Raw genomic sequence first — 12,121 nt, 5'->3', positions numbered from 1 at the left:
CTCTGCCGCAGGTCTGGGTAGGGATGGGGGGGCAGGGCGCTGTCATGCCCCCACCCCTTGCATTTAAAAATATGTTCAAAAGAAATTCAAAACTATTGACTGTGGACTTAATTCCCTACCTAGGTTCCCAGAGACGGAGGCTCATCCCGGCGCTGTCCCTTGACACCCCCTCCCCCGTGAGAAAACCTACCAATAGCGCGGGCATTCGCTGGGTGGATGGCCCCTTGCGCAGCACCCAGAGGGGCCTCGGGGAACCTTTTGAGATTAAAGTCTATGAAATCGACGACGTGGAGCGGCTGCAGCGGCGACGAGGGGGCAGCAGCAAGGTGAGCCTCCTCCACCCCTCGCCCCCGCAGGTCCCCTTGTCGGCCCCCCGGGGGCAGTGCTTGAGAAGGGGCGCAGGCCCGGGAGACCCCCAGTGGCTTCCGCGCGGGTGGGAGGCGAGGGCTCCGGCCGGCACCCAGGCCTGTGCACCCAGCTTCTTGGGAGAGCCGCCTATTTCTCCACCTGGAGACGTGGAAGGTTCAAAGACTGGGAGAGCTGGTGGGCTCCCCGGGCTTTTCTGGCTCCAGCTTGGGACACCAACCGCCTTCTAAATTTGGGATAAGCCTGTGATAGTCCTGTCCTGTGCGTGGGCATCAGAGCTGAGCCCCCTGCGCCCTGCTTGCACAGATGTATAAGCAGAAGTATTCCTTTCCAGAAGAGGTTGCGTGGGCTGGATTGGAGCTGAAGGTCCCCGTTTCCTCCCCTCTTCACCTCCCGTCTCTTTCTCATCTGCATCCTAGGAGGTCATGTGTTTTAACGCAAAACTGAAAATTCTGGAGCATCGCCAGCAGAGAATTGCGGAGGTCAGAGCCAAGTACGAATGGCTGATGAAGGAGCTGGAGACAACCAAACAGTATCTGATGCTGGACCCTAACAAGTGGCTCAGTGAATGTAAGGCCCATCACTGCGACTCCCAGGTTCACCCACTAAACAGACCAGGCCGAGCGACACAGACGCTGTCTGAACCCCACCTCTGCCCATCGGCTGGAGGCAGCTTCCCTGAGCTCGATCCTACTCTCCTGGGAGCAGATGGGGAGGAGGGGGCAGCGGGTGGTGACCATGGCTCTTGCCGGATTATTTCTTGTGTGTCTCAGTCCAGAGCATCTGAAAATGAGATATTTTTTTCTCCCCCTGCATGTGGTGGACAATCACCCAGACATGAAGGCTATATTACAAATCTGCTCCCAGGCCACAAAATCACATTGCATATCTAGCCTGAAATAGACAAGAATTTATAGAGCTCTTAATAGGGTAGAATGTGCAATCCTAGAAAAGCCTCACAAAGAACCCAGAAAGCAAAAAAAAAAAAAAAAAAAAAACCACATTTTTGAGTGAAAAGAATAACATTCGCAGTGTTATTTCCATTTAATAGAAAGCCCAGGATGACAGCGACCATCTAGTAACAATTCAGAACAATTTTGCTCTCTTTGAAAGATGGATTCAATTGTCTCTTATTTATTTGTTCCTAACCATTCCATTTACCACAAAATAAAGCTCAGATCTGGTCCCAACTGTTTCAATGATATGGGGCCCAATGCTGGACAACTTAGCCTCTGGAATAAAATGCGTTACTTCCACTAGAATTCCTTTCCCTCCTTTCCTGTCCTGCACTCACCAGCTTTTCCTTGTGCCTCCCTCTCTTCACAACTGACCCCTGAAGGTCACAGCACCTCTTCCCGGCATTCCCAGGTCAGTGCAGGGAGCATGACAGGCAGAGTCTGGAGCTGAGGTTTAAGAAAAATACTGGGTGAAATGATCCTGAGCAAAGAGGAAAGGACGGAATTTTCCAGCCTCCGAGCTGTGCCCTGCCCTTTTCACAGCATGTCTTCAGGTGGCTTCCTTTCCACAAAGATGCAGTAATAACATCACCCTTGAGTACCTCATTGGTTCATGTGAGGATCAAACAGACCAGTAGGAGGACAGGACACTGGGGCCAGTTATCACGGTGCATCTTACCATGTTGAGTTATACCGTGTGTGGTGTCAGCTGCAGTCATGCAGAGCCGCTCTGGGTGTGGCTGTGAGACCTCGGGTAAGACGCTTCACCTCTCTGGGCCTTGATTTCCCTAACCATCAGACGGGAAAGTTTGCCCATCTCATAGAGCTTTGGGAGAGTGAATGAGCTACTGTTGGTCGAGTGCTCTTTACACTGCCTGCCAGTGATGAAAGCTCAGTATTTAGTAGTAATTAGTGTTGTATTATCAGAGTTAATGAAAATAGCCGTTCTCAAAGGGCTGAGGAATTTTATTTCCTCAGTGCCTGGTTGCCTGATGCACCAACGGGGGCCCCTTGTTAGAAATCCTGACAGAGACACAAATTCCTGCTCTCCAGGGTATTTCCCTCTAAGCTGTGATGGGGCAGACAAGACACGAACAAGGGCATTAGCTGAAGTCTGGCCATGGCATAAACATGGAGCCTAATGCTGGTCTCTCCCACCTGTACACACCCTTTTCCTTCTTCCATGAATCCTCTGGCACTTCAGAATCCCAGGGGCACCCATTCAGCAGCTCCTCTTCTTCCTTTTTTATCCTTTTAACAACATTTTTGAGAGCTGTTTATGCCTGAGGCGGCCTTGACAATTGTCTTCATCTTACAAAGTCACACTTTTCCCAGGAAGTGAGCTGCTTAAACATCGGTACAAATGTAGATGCTTCCAGGAAACAATTGCTTCCTTCTTGCCTTTGTCAGAAATCAGTGATTTTTTTTTTTTTTTATGCTAAGGAAGGTAATGAACAGAAGGCCACATGAAAGGAGAAGCACAGAGATTGGCCCTTCAAGATGAATTAAAATCAAGAATGACAAAAAAAAATCAATGAGGCTGTATGCTGACTAGTCCCTGGATAACAGGCAGGGTGTTGGCATAGAAATATATGTGCTGGGATCCTTTTTTTTTTTTTTTTTCAAATTTCCTAATTCTGATGCCACTTTCAAGGTGATCCAATAACATAGCCTGATGTGGATATGGTATGGGGAGGGTTTTTTGTTTGTTTGTTTTAGACTGGTATTCAGGAGCCTCCACCCTATTCCAAGCCCCTGTCCTTATTAACTATGTAACCCTGAACAGGACACATCCCTTCTCTGAGCTCTGTTAACTCCCCTACAAAAGAAGTCAGCCCTGATTTCCACCCCAGATTTTCAGATAGCTCGTAGCAGTTCTAAACCACATTCACATTCGTTGTTTCTTTTTGGTTTTACTTTCCATAGCAACTCTAGTTAGGAAAGTAGGCAGACTAGGGATGATTCTTCAGTGTTCCTTTTAAGGACCGTGTGCCAGCACAGGTTAGGTGTGGCCTTCTTGGGAGTCAAGTGCAGGCCTCCTGCCTTGGATTCCAGGGCTGGAATCCCCACTGCCCTGGCTGCTGTCCACACCTGTCCTCCCCACGCTGGACACTCTGCAGCAGCCCACCATCCTACCCAGTCACGACTGGACCAACTAGTGGCCAGTGGCGCAGGAGAGGTGGCCACAGATGATTGCCCTTGAGGAACTGAAGGAAACAGACTTTTAACTCTGTGCAGGTCTGAACTTTAGGGACAGAATCTGGGTCCTAAATCTTGCTTGTCTTCTGAGCAAAGAATTGTAATTATTTTTCATCAAAGTATAGTTGATTTACAAAGTGGTGCTAATTTCTGCAGTATAGCAAGATAATTCAGTTGCATGCACATATATATTTATATATACATTTATATAACATATATATACATTTTTCCATATGGCTTATCACAAGATATTGAATAAAATTCCCTGTGCTATACAGTACGATCTTGCTGTTTATTCATCCTATATATAATACTTTGGATCTGCTAATCCCAAACTCCCAGTTTCCTCCCTCACTGCCCTGCCCCTTAGCAAATACAAGTCTGTTCTCTGTGTCTGTGAGTCTAAGAATCTAGTTATTAACCTGTGCGTGCATGCTAAGTTGTTCAACTCTTTGTGCCCCTATGGACAGTAGCCTGTTAGGGGCCTCTGTCCATGGGGATTCTCCAGGCAAGAATGCTGGAGTGGGTTGCCATGCCCTCCTCCAGGAGATCTTCCCCACCCAGGGATTGAACCCTCATCTCTAATGTCTCCTGCATTGCAGGTGGGCTCTTTACCACTGAGGAACCGCAGAGTTCAGATTGCTGGATGGGGAAGATCCCCTGGAGAAGGAACTGGCAACCCACTTCAGTATTCTTGCCTGGAAAATTCCATGGACAGAGAAGCCTGGTGGGCTATAGTCCATGGGGTAGCAAAGAGTCGGATATGACTAAAGCAACTTAGCACACACAGAGCCTCAATTAAATGTCGGGGATTTAGTGTTATCATTAGAATGGAGGGCCCCAGTACAGTTGCAAGTAACAAAGGGTTCTGCTCCTGACTTGAGAGCTGCAGAAGGTCGAGAGCACTGTGGTGCTAAGACCTCCAGGCACAGGCGCAGCAGCCTCGGGCCGGGCCGACCCGTCGGGTCACCCTTCCCCGTAGGCGGCGCGTCTCCATCGGGCTTCTCCTTCTTTGCAGTTGACTTGGAGCAGGTTCTGGAGCTGGATTCCCTGGAGTACCTGGAAGCGCTGGAGTGCGTGACGGAGCGCCTGGAGAGCCGTGTCAACTTCTGTAAGGCGCACCTCATGATGATCACCTGCTTCGACATCACCTCCCGGCGCCGCTGACGGGATCCGCCCGGCCCGGCCCGGCCCTCGCTCCCGAGCCGCAGGCAGCCGCGCTGCGCCGGCTCTTAGTGCCGGCGCCGCTCAGAGATCACGGAAGGAGGACGAAGGTTGATGGCAAGTCTGGAGTGAGCGTGGAGCGGAAGGCGAGTTTTTCTTTTGTTTTCTGTAGGAACGGTGCAGAACCAGACCCGCAGGAGAGGAGCGAATGATGGGAAGCCCAAGGGACGTGGAAGCCCCCGTGAGACTGAAAAAGCACTTTGAGGAACTTTCAAGAACTTGTTTGTACATAAGAACTGCTGGCAAAAGAGACCTCCCTCTTCTCCTGGTTTGTGAGAAAGGGCGAGAGTGAACGTGGGATTGTTGTGGAAAGCTAAAACAAAACAACAGGTTTCCCCGAATGACTGATTAAGTGCCTTGCAAATCTTTGTTATTATCCAAACGTTTATGTTCATACTTTCTTGTGTACAGATGGTGCTAGTCAAGATGAAAACAACAACATGAACAACAACAAAAAAATCAAACACATTTTTGCAATGTATTTACAGCTCGTTTTCTCTTGGTGTTTTAGCCTATTTCTGACTTGCTATTTCTAAGTAAGTTGTGTTTGTAGAGCTCTTTCCTAATCAGTATTGCATATGAATAAATGTTAACTGTCTGCTATGGTTCTGCTGGGAAGGCCACTCGAACAGAAGCTAGAGACTTCTGGGCCCAAGCCAGTGTGTTTCCAGGGACGGTTGGAACCACAGGTGATGCTCATTGCCACCTCCCACCAGTGGCAGGGTCAGAGGGCAGACTTGGAGGTCGATTATGGAGCACGCGCACGTGAGCTTGAGAGAAACGGGTGTGTCTTCAGGGGGAAAGGCGCCTCTATGACCCTGGCCCTCCTTACCCTTTGAGTGGGATGTTTGTGCTGAATAGTTGCCCCTCCAAGTCCTGAGGCACGTCAGTTCAGCTCAGTTACTCAGTCATATCCGACTCTTTACATGTCCTGAGGCACGTAAGACTGGTTCCTTTTTACCCACGACGCTGGGGTCTTCAAAAACATTTTTCATATTCATTTTTATTCCAAAGATTCTGGATCTAAAGAACACTTGAACCAGTTCAACGGAGCCATATTTTTTGTTCCCCAGTTTTGCAAATTTATTAGAGCAGAGGATTTTCCCCAGTCTGGAGACCTTCTTGGACTTGTAGATGCTCAGAGACGGAAGTAGTTTTGGTCCAGAACAAGGAAGGATGGGGGTGGGGGCGGGGTTACACAACTTTTCTGCTGTCTGGAGTGCTGTTTAATGCAAGAAGTTCCAGTCCTTTTGAACAAAAGCCTCCATACCAAGAAAGGACCAGGCCTGTCTGCTCAACCTTGACACCTGAAGGCAGAGAAAGGTTTCCGGTCATACATCACACACCTGTGGGGCCCAGGGTTTCATGCATGTGAGTGTACAGGCTTGACTCCAGGAACTTTGGACTTCATTCTCAAATTGAGATGTCCATCTCTGCCACAATTCCCTTAGGGATTAGTATACCCATTTTAGTGATAGAAACCCAAAGCATAGAGTGGTCCAGGGATTATCTAATAACAGCTGTGCAACAGCAAAGTGTTTACCTACCTTCCAGTCAGGACCTTCTCCCAGGCCTCTCTAGCCAGGCCATTGATAGAGGTGCCCAGGATTTTCCAGAGTATTGTTCTTTTTGACCTCAAATGCAGCATAACTTCATGAATTTATTTCCAGGCGAGGCAGTCCTGGCTAACTGACTCCTCAGCCCCAACTGCTCCCCAAGGAAAAAGAACAATTGAATTTGTCAATGCTCCTTTGTACACATGCAGCCCAGCAGATCTGGCTAAACAACTGGCAAAGCTCAGTTGAACCCAGTAAGTGGGAACCGAAGTCTTGTGAGCTTCATAGTGCAGCCCTTTACTGGTCAGAACAGGGCACAGACAACCCCTTAGGCTAGGAGCCAGCTTCTGTCTGGCTTTATGTTCGATTCAAACTTGCTCCTATGGCATCGTGCACACAGAAGCTGTGCTCCATCTGATAGCTAACACGGGCTAAAATATGATGAAATGTTAATCCAGAACGGGTGGTTTCCCCCTCTGGTTTAACAACTCACCTTGGGAGAGGCAGGCCTCCCCCACCGTAACCCCATTCTGCAGGGCAGCTCCATGGTTCTGGGGCTGGGTGTGCTCTGGTCTCTGCTCTTGTGTAAATGAACTTGTTAAAAAGCAGCCTAATGGAAATGGCTGGAGAGATGTCAATCTGTTGAATTTGTTTGGGTTTTCCACTTGGCATCCCTTTGGTTGCTGGCTTGAAATATACCATTTCATGGAAAGCCTTTGATTGAAGAAATGTCAAAGGTATCTTTCTCTTTGTTGGAAACATACACACTTGATTAGTAATCAGTGTCCTTAGCTTTTGCCCTGGCCGTATCTTCCCCACAGGTTACTTCACTGAGCTGAGTTCCTTAACAGGCCAGCAAGGGGGCCCTCGTGCCTTTCCTGGAATGAGACTAAGTAGAAACATCTACAGGAATTTCAAATCTTGATCAGTGAAATCTTTCCTAGGGGTAATGGCCTTCAGTTTGCATCCTGCCTAAACCTGCTTTATATGTAACAACTTTGTGAGATAGCAAAGGGTTGAATAAAACCAAGAGCTCTCTTGCCAAGTCAGATTGGCCTCTTAAAATGCCACACCATTGAACTTCTCGCAGGCTGCCATGGTGTAGGAGAACAACTTGGCGTGGAGGTTCTTCATTCTGACTTTTTCCTTTTTTTTTTTTTCTTTTCTGGCCTAAGTGAGCTACAAACAACATACCAAGTATTGATGAACTCTGTGAAGAAATCATGAATTTTATGCTATCGTGTGATTGTTCCTGGTTCTATCAGTTGATTGTACAGCTGATCAGCTGTCGTGCAGCAGTTCTAGTAACCGAAGAACAGCTTCATTCAACAACCAAATGTGAAGTGGTCCAGGTCCCCTTGTGGTTTTGATGACAGATAACCTAGGAAGGCAAAGAGAATGTCAAAGAGCCCATTATTCCATTCTATTATCCGCAAATGAAAGGCCCAGAAAAATATTTACTTGAAATTAACATTTAGAAGCCTTGACTCTTTGTCTGAAATCATCTTCCCTCTCCAAAGTTCAGCTCAGTGTGAGGTGGAAGCATTATCACAAAACTCAGAGCCCAAAAGGGGAATAGTGAGGTTGTTCCCCAGGAGTAAATCCATAGTGCATCTCACGATGGTGTTTCATGTTGCCACAGAGTGAGAGTTTGCTTTATCCTGGGCTTTCAAGCCCCACCTGAGAGCTGGAACCTTTGATCTTCTCATCCTTGAATTCCCCTCTACATCATGGGGAAGCTGTCACTAACTTTCATCTCTTCCAGACTTGAAATTGAAAACACCCCGCCTGTTGTTTTCTCTGCAGTTGCTGTTCTGAAGGTGGGGAGCTTGAGATGCAGAAGCAGAGGTCGGTCCTGTGTTGACTCAGGTGGGGTTCATACAAGAGATCCCAAACTGGAAAGAGAAGAAAGCTGCGATAAAACGCTATGTAGCCCAGAGTGGGGAATTCAGCAGGCAGGAATCTGGCCATTTGTCATAAATTAGTCTTAAACTTGAAGTCTGTGTTCCTGGAAGGTGGCAGTGGCTTCATTGTAGCCACAGAAACCATCCAGGACTGTGGTTCAAATAGTCTGGCACATACATATGTACCTTATACTGGTGCTCGGATTTCTGTTCATTTTGAGCAAGAGATCGTTTATGGGCTTCAGGTGCTGATCATGAATTTTGGTTACTCCATCAGCCTTCATCACAGGTGTTCCTATTCAAAAGCAGCTGTCTGACCTGGGTTTCTTGGGATGGAGGTAGAGCTTGCAAGAGCCTGGGCTTTTGTTAAGCTCTCTCTCCACACAGTTGTCTGTGTCATTGGCCACTGCTGATGTGTAACCAAGGCTCCCACCACGAATAACGATGTGATGAATGTTTCTAAATTCCCTATTCCATAAAGGGTTTGGGCCGTAACAGACATTACTAAAGATGAGTTAATTTCAAAATGGAAACCAGAAGAATTCGTGAATTTACTCATTGTGCTTTTCCTGCTGGAATATTAGCCCCACTTTTAGAGCACATATTAAAAGGTTTCCTCACTTTTAAAGGCAATGTATTTTAAACCCTGAAACCATGCCTGTGAGAAACATGTTGAAAGCCCCATTCTTGACGAGTTGATGCTGGATAAACCATCCATGGGCACTGGTCCTGGGGCCTGCCTGCTGCCCCCACCCAGGCAGTATGCCCATCTTCCCTCATAGAGGATGCTCTTCAGCACTGCCACACTGAAGCAGGACTGCCTAAGGGGGGCCTGTGCAGCCCACTTTCCTCTGCACCCAGTGAAGCAAAACCGACACTCAGTCTCACTGACAACTGCTAGCAAATGGTCTAAGTTTTTTTTGGGGGGTGGGGGGCTAGTGGTAGGACAGGTGATAGAATATAGCGTTCCTTTGGATTCTAACCTCTCTTTCTCTTCCTCCAGCAAAGATCTGTCAACATTTCTGGGTAAAATCTCGCAACTTGTGTCACTTAACAGTCTTCCTGAAAAAATACATACCTGTTCCAAAGTGTTTGTCATATCCAGATAAAAGCATAATTCCAATCCAGGAGAGGCTCATCTTCTCAAAAAACAAACAAACAAACAAACACAAAACTTTTTTGCAAAATTTTAGAAGCTACTTATCCCATCCCTAAACAAACACATTCTGCTTTTGGGTGGCCCCCCTCAGAACCAGAGATGATGTCATAATATCAGAGACATAGTGGTGCTTGAGGTGGTATCAAGGCTTCAGTGCATATAATTAATATTCTCTAAATGCTTTTCCCAGTGTCTGTATGTGTATTGGAGTGAGTCCTGAAGTGCGGGCCCAGGCACATCTATTTTATATAGAGAAATTACCTTCAAAACGAAAGGTTTTGTTCCCCATACTGCTCACCAACACCCCACATTGTCATATTCACTTTATGAAGAAGTTATAATTTATTTGTAAACTCAGGCCATTGTTTTGTAGCATTGCTCATGTTTTATATTATTTATACATCATGGTTGGAAATGCTATCCAAGTGCTGTGCATCAAAGTGTAAGTTTGGTGGATCTGCCTATGGCTGTTTGTTTACCTCACTCTAGAAAGCTCCATTAACAGAGACACAAGTACCAGAAGGGAAAGAGAAGTCAATCAGGAGAACAGGGATGAGGGTCCATCCTCAAAGTACAGGACTTAGTTCAAAATGTAGTTTGTTTCTATAATAAGTAAGTAGCTGAAAGGGAAAAGATCCTTTCCTTTTGAACTTGATGATAATGGACTTGGAAAGCAGCCTCCACAGGCCTTAGAGAGGATCCAGCCTCTTCCTGCTGATCCCACACTAAATTTCTGAGAAGTGCAGACAATATTAGGTTCCCACATTTCCCTGAGAAACCCCAGCACCCCCGGTGTTCCTGAAGGGGGTTTGGAAAAGGAACCTGAAATTCCTTACCTTGGAGAGAGAGAGAGAGAGAGAGAGATATAGTACATGTTCTTTTCTGGAGAAACCAAAGCACTTTAGTGTGAGTCTTAAAACCCATAATACTTAAGGCATCTTGTCCCCTCCCTGGATCCCTGAGAGGCTGGGAGGGGCTGGGGGGTCAGTAGTCTCATTTGAGAGGCAGCTAAACCTAGGAGAAAAAGCCTTGAGCTTGGGGTAAGGAAGCCGGGCTCCAGGTCTGGTTTCCTCACTCGCTATGCAACCTTGGGCAAATCGCTTCACTTGGCTGGGCCTATGGCTCGCCGATGCAAGATCGGGGGTTATACTAGCTGCCCTTCTGGGAGAGTGTAAAGAGAAAGGTATGGGAAGTGCTTTGAAGAGATGAAAGCTCTGTATTGGAGCTGGGGATAATCATTTTAGATGAAGAAACTGAAGTCAATAGCCAACGACTGGCCCAAGTTCACAGAGTAGTTTTATAGCAGAACCGGGATCTGAGTCCAGCGTCTTGGACTCTGCCCACAAGGTGCTGTTGTACCAGGTGTGTGATATGTGGACACCCACCACACCGAGGGACTGACGTGTGTGTGTGCACGGGGGCGTATACGGATGCATGTGTACAGAAGGTATGTGACATGGTGGAAGAACATAAGACAGAAAACCTGAGTTCGAACTCCAGCTTTGACCATAGTCCTATGGCCTTGGATATATTACCCAACTTTTCTGGAACACAGTTTTCTAATCTGTAAAATGAAGACAGTGTGCTAAATGATCTTTGTGGTTCCTTCAGCTCTAGTCATGTATGTATGTGTATATAAATATGCTAATCTGTAGAAATGGGCCAATTTGAAAATTGCAGACAAGACCTGCCCAAGTGCATTTATTGTGTCAGAAGCAGCAAATTCATAAACAAATTCATAAAATCTTTTTTTAAAATTCAATGGTGGTATTTGATGTCATTGTGTTAAATTCACTATTTGGATAAAAGTTGGTGCCATTTTCAAAATGAAGTTCTTAGCTTACAAGTGTTTGCTGTTAAAAACTTTTAATAAAATTTGTTAAAAGTCAGAAATTCAACTATTCTGTACTTGGGTAGGTCCCAGCAGCCTATTTGCAAACAGGCTGGTTTTGTGTATGGGCCTTCACATAGCGATAAAAGAGTTAACTGTTGGCTTGATCTTGATAAAATGTGAGCAGGCTACCTGGAGAACAGTCTGGAAATGAAAGTTATAGTTCTCAAAAACTGGTGACATGATTTCATTAAGCTGTGTGCCATTTCCAGTGTGAAGACATTGTTTGCTGGCTACGATCTCTGACTTTTTGTGGCATATGAGGTGTAAAATGTTGTCGGAAAAGAATCTGGTGTTTAAAAAGAATCAACCTATGGTGGCATTAAATGTTCACTTTTCTCCTACTCAGAGTCATGAATTCCTCTCTCCAGTTTATCCTTCTGAACAGAGGAGGGAACAATTCAAGGTCAAGGGCAAGGGCATCTCACTAGAGCAACACCTTGGCTGAGGACTTCCTCCCAGGCCCCAGGGCCTTCCTAGGATGAGGCCTGTCTCCTCCCACTGTGGGGCTGGCCCCCAACAAGCTCAGAAGCTCAGGCAGGGGTGGTGGATGTGGGGCTGAGTCCTGCATCCCTGAAAGTCCTCAGGTTGGTGATCACACATGAAACATGTCAAGAAGTTAGGTGTTGATGTGGTGATGGCTTTGTTGGCCTAGGGACTCCCTCTCAGTCCAGGGCCTCTGGGGCTGATACAGAATAGAGGCCTTGACAGTCATGAAGACTGCTTGGGCCTGGACACACAGCCCCTTGTCACAACTGGGCTGGTCTCACCTGTAACTGGGTATACTCAGGTAAGAAAGCAGGAACAGGTCAGAAACTGGAAGGCCTCCTAGGTGTCCCCCATCCTCAAGAACAGTCTGGTGCCTT

At 46.8% G+C, this 12,121-nt stretch overlaps 1 protein-coding gene across 2 annotated transcripts in view; it reads left to right on the top strand.

Annotated features, from left to right (window-relative positions):
* KIF26B (kinesin family member 26B) overlaps nt 1-11,599 on the top strand; it is a 528,852-nt gene extending 517,253 nt beyond the window's left edge. For both annotated transcript variants that reach the window (XM_027564671.1, XM_027564672.1), the window contains 3 exons: nt 124-326; nt 786-936; nt 4,540-11,599. In XM_027564671.1, the coding sequence (XP_027420472.1) occupies nt 124-326; nt 786-936; nt 4,540-4,688 (503 nt within the window). In that variant the 3' untranslated portion in view covers nt 4,689-11,599. The remainder of the gene's footprint in view (nt 1-123; nt 327-785; nt 937-4,539) is intronic.
* Nucleotides 11,600-12,121: the final 522 nt, after the last annotated feature.

The sequence above is a fragment of the Bos indicus x Bos taurus genome, chromosome 16 (genome assembly GCF_003369695.1).
Source record: "Bos indicus x Bos taurus breed Angus x Brahman F1 hybrid chromosome 16, Bos_hybrid_MaternalHap_v2.0, whole genome shotgun sequence".
Taxonomy (NCBI): domain Eukaryota; kingdom Metazoa; phylum Chordata; class Mammalia; order Artiodactyla; family Bovidae; genus Bos; species Bos indicus x Bos taurus.
This window is presented reverse-complemented; position numbering and strand designations above follow the sequence as displayed.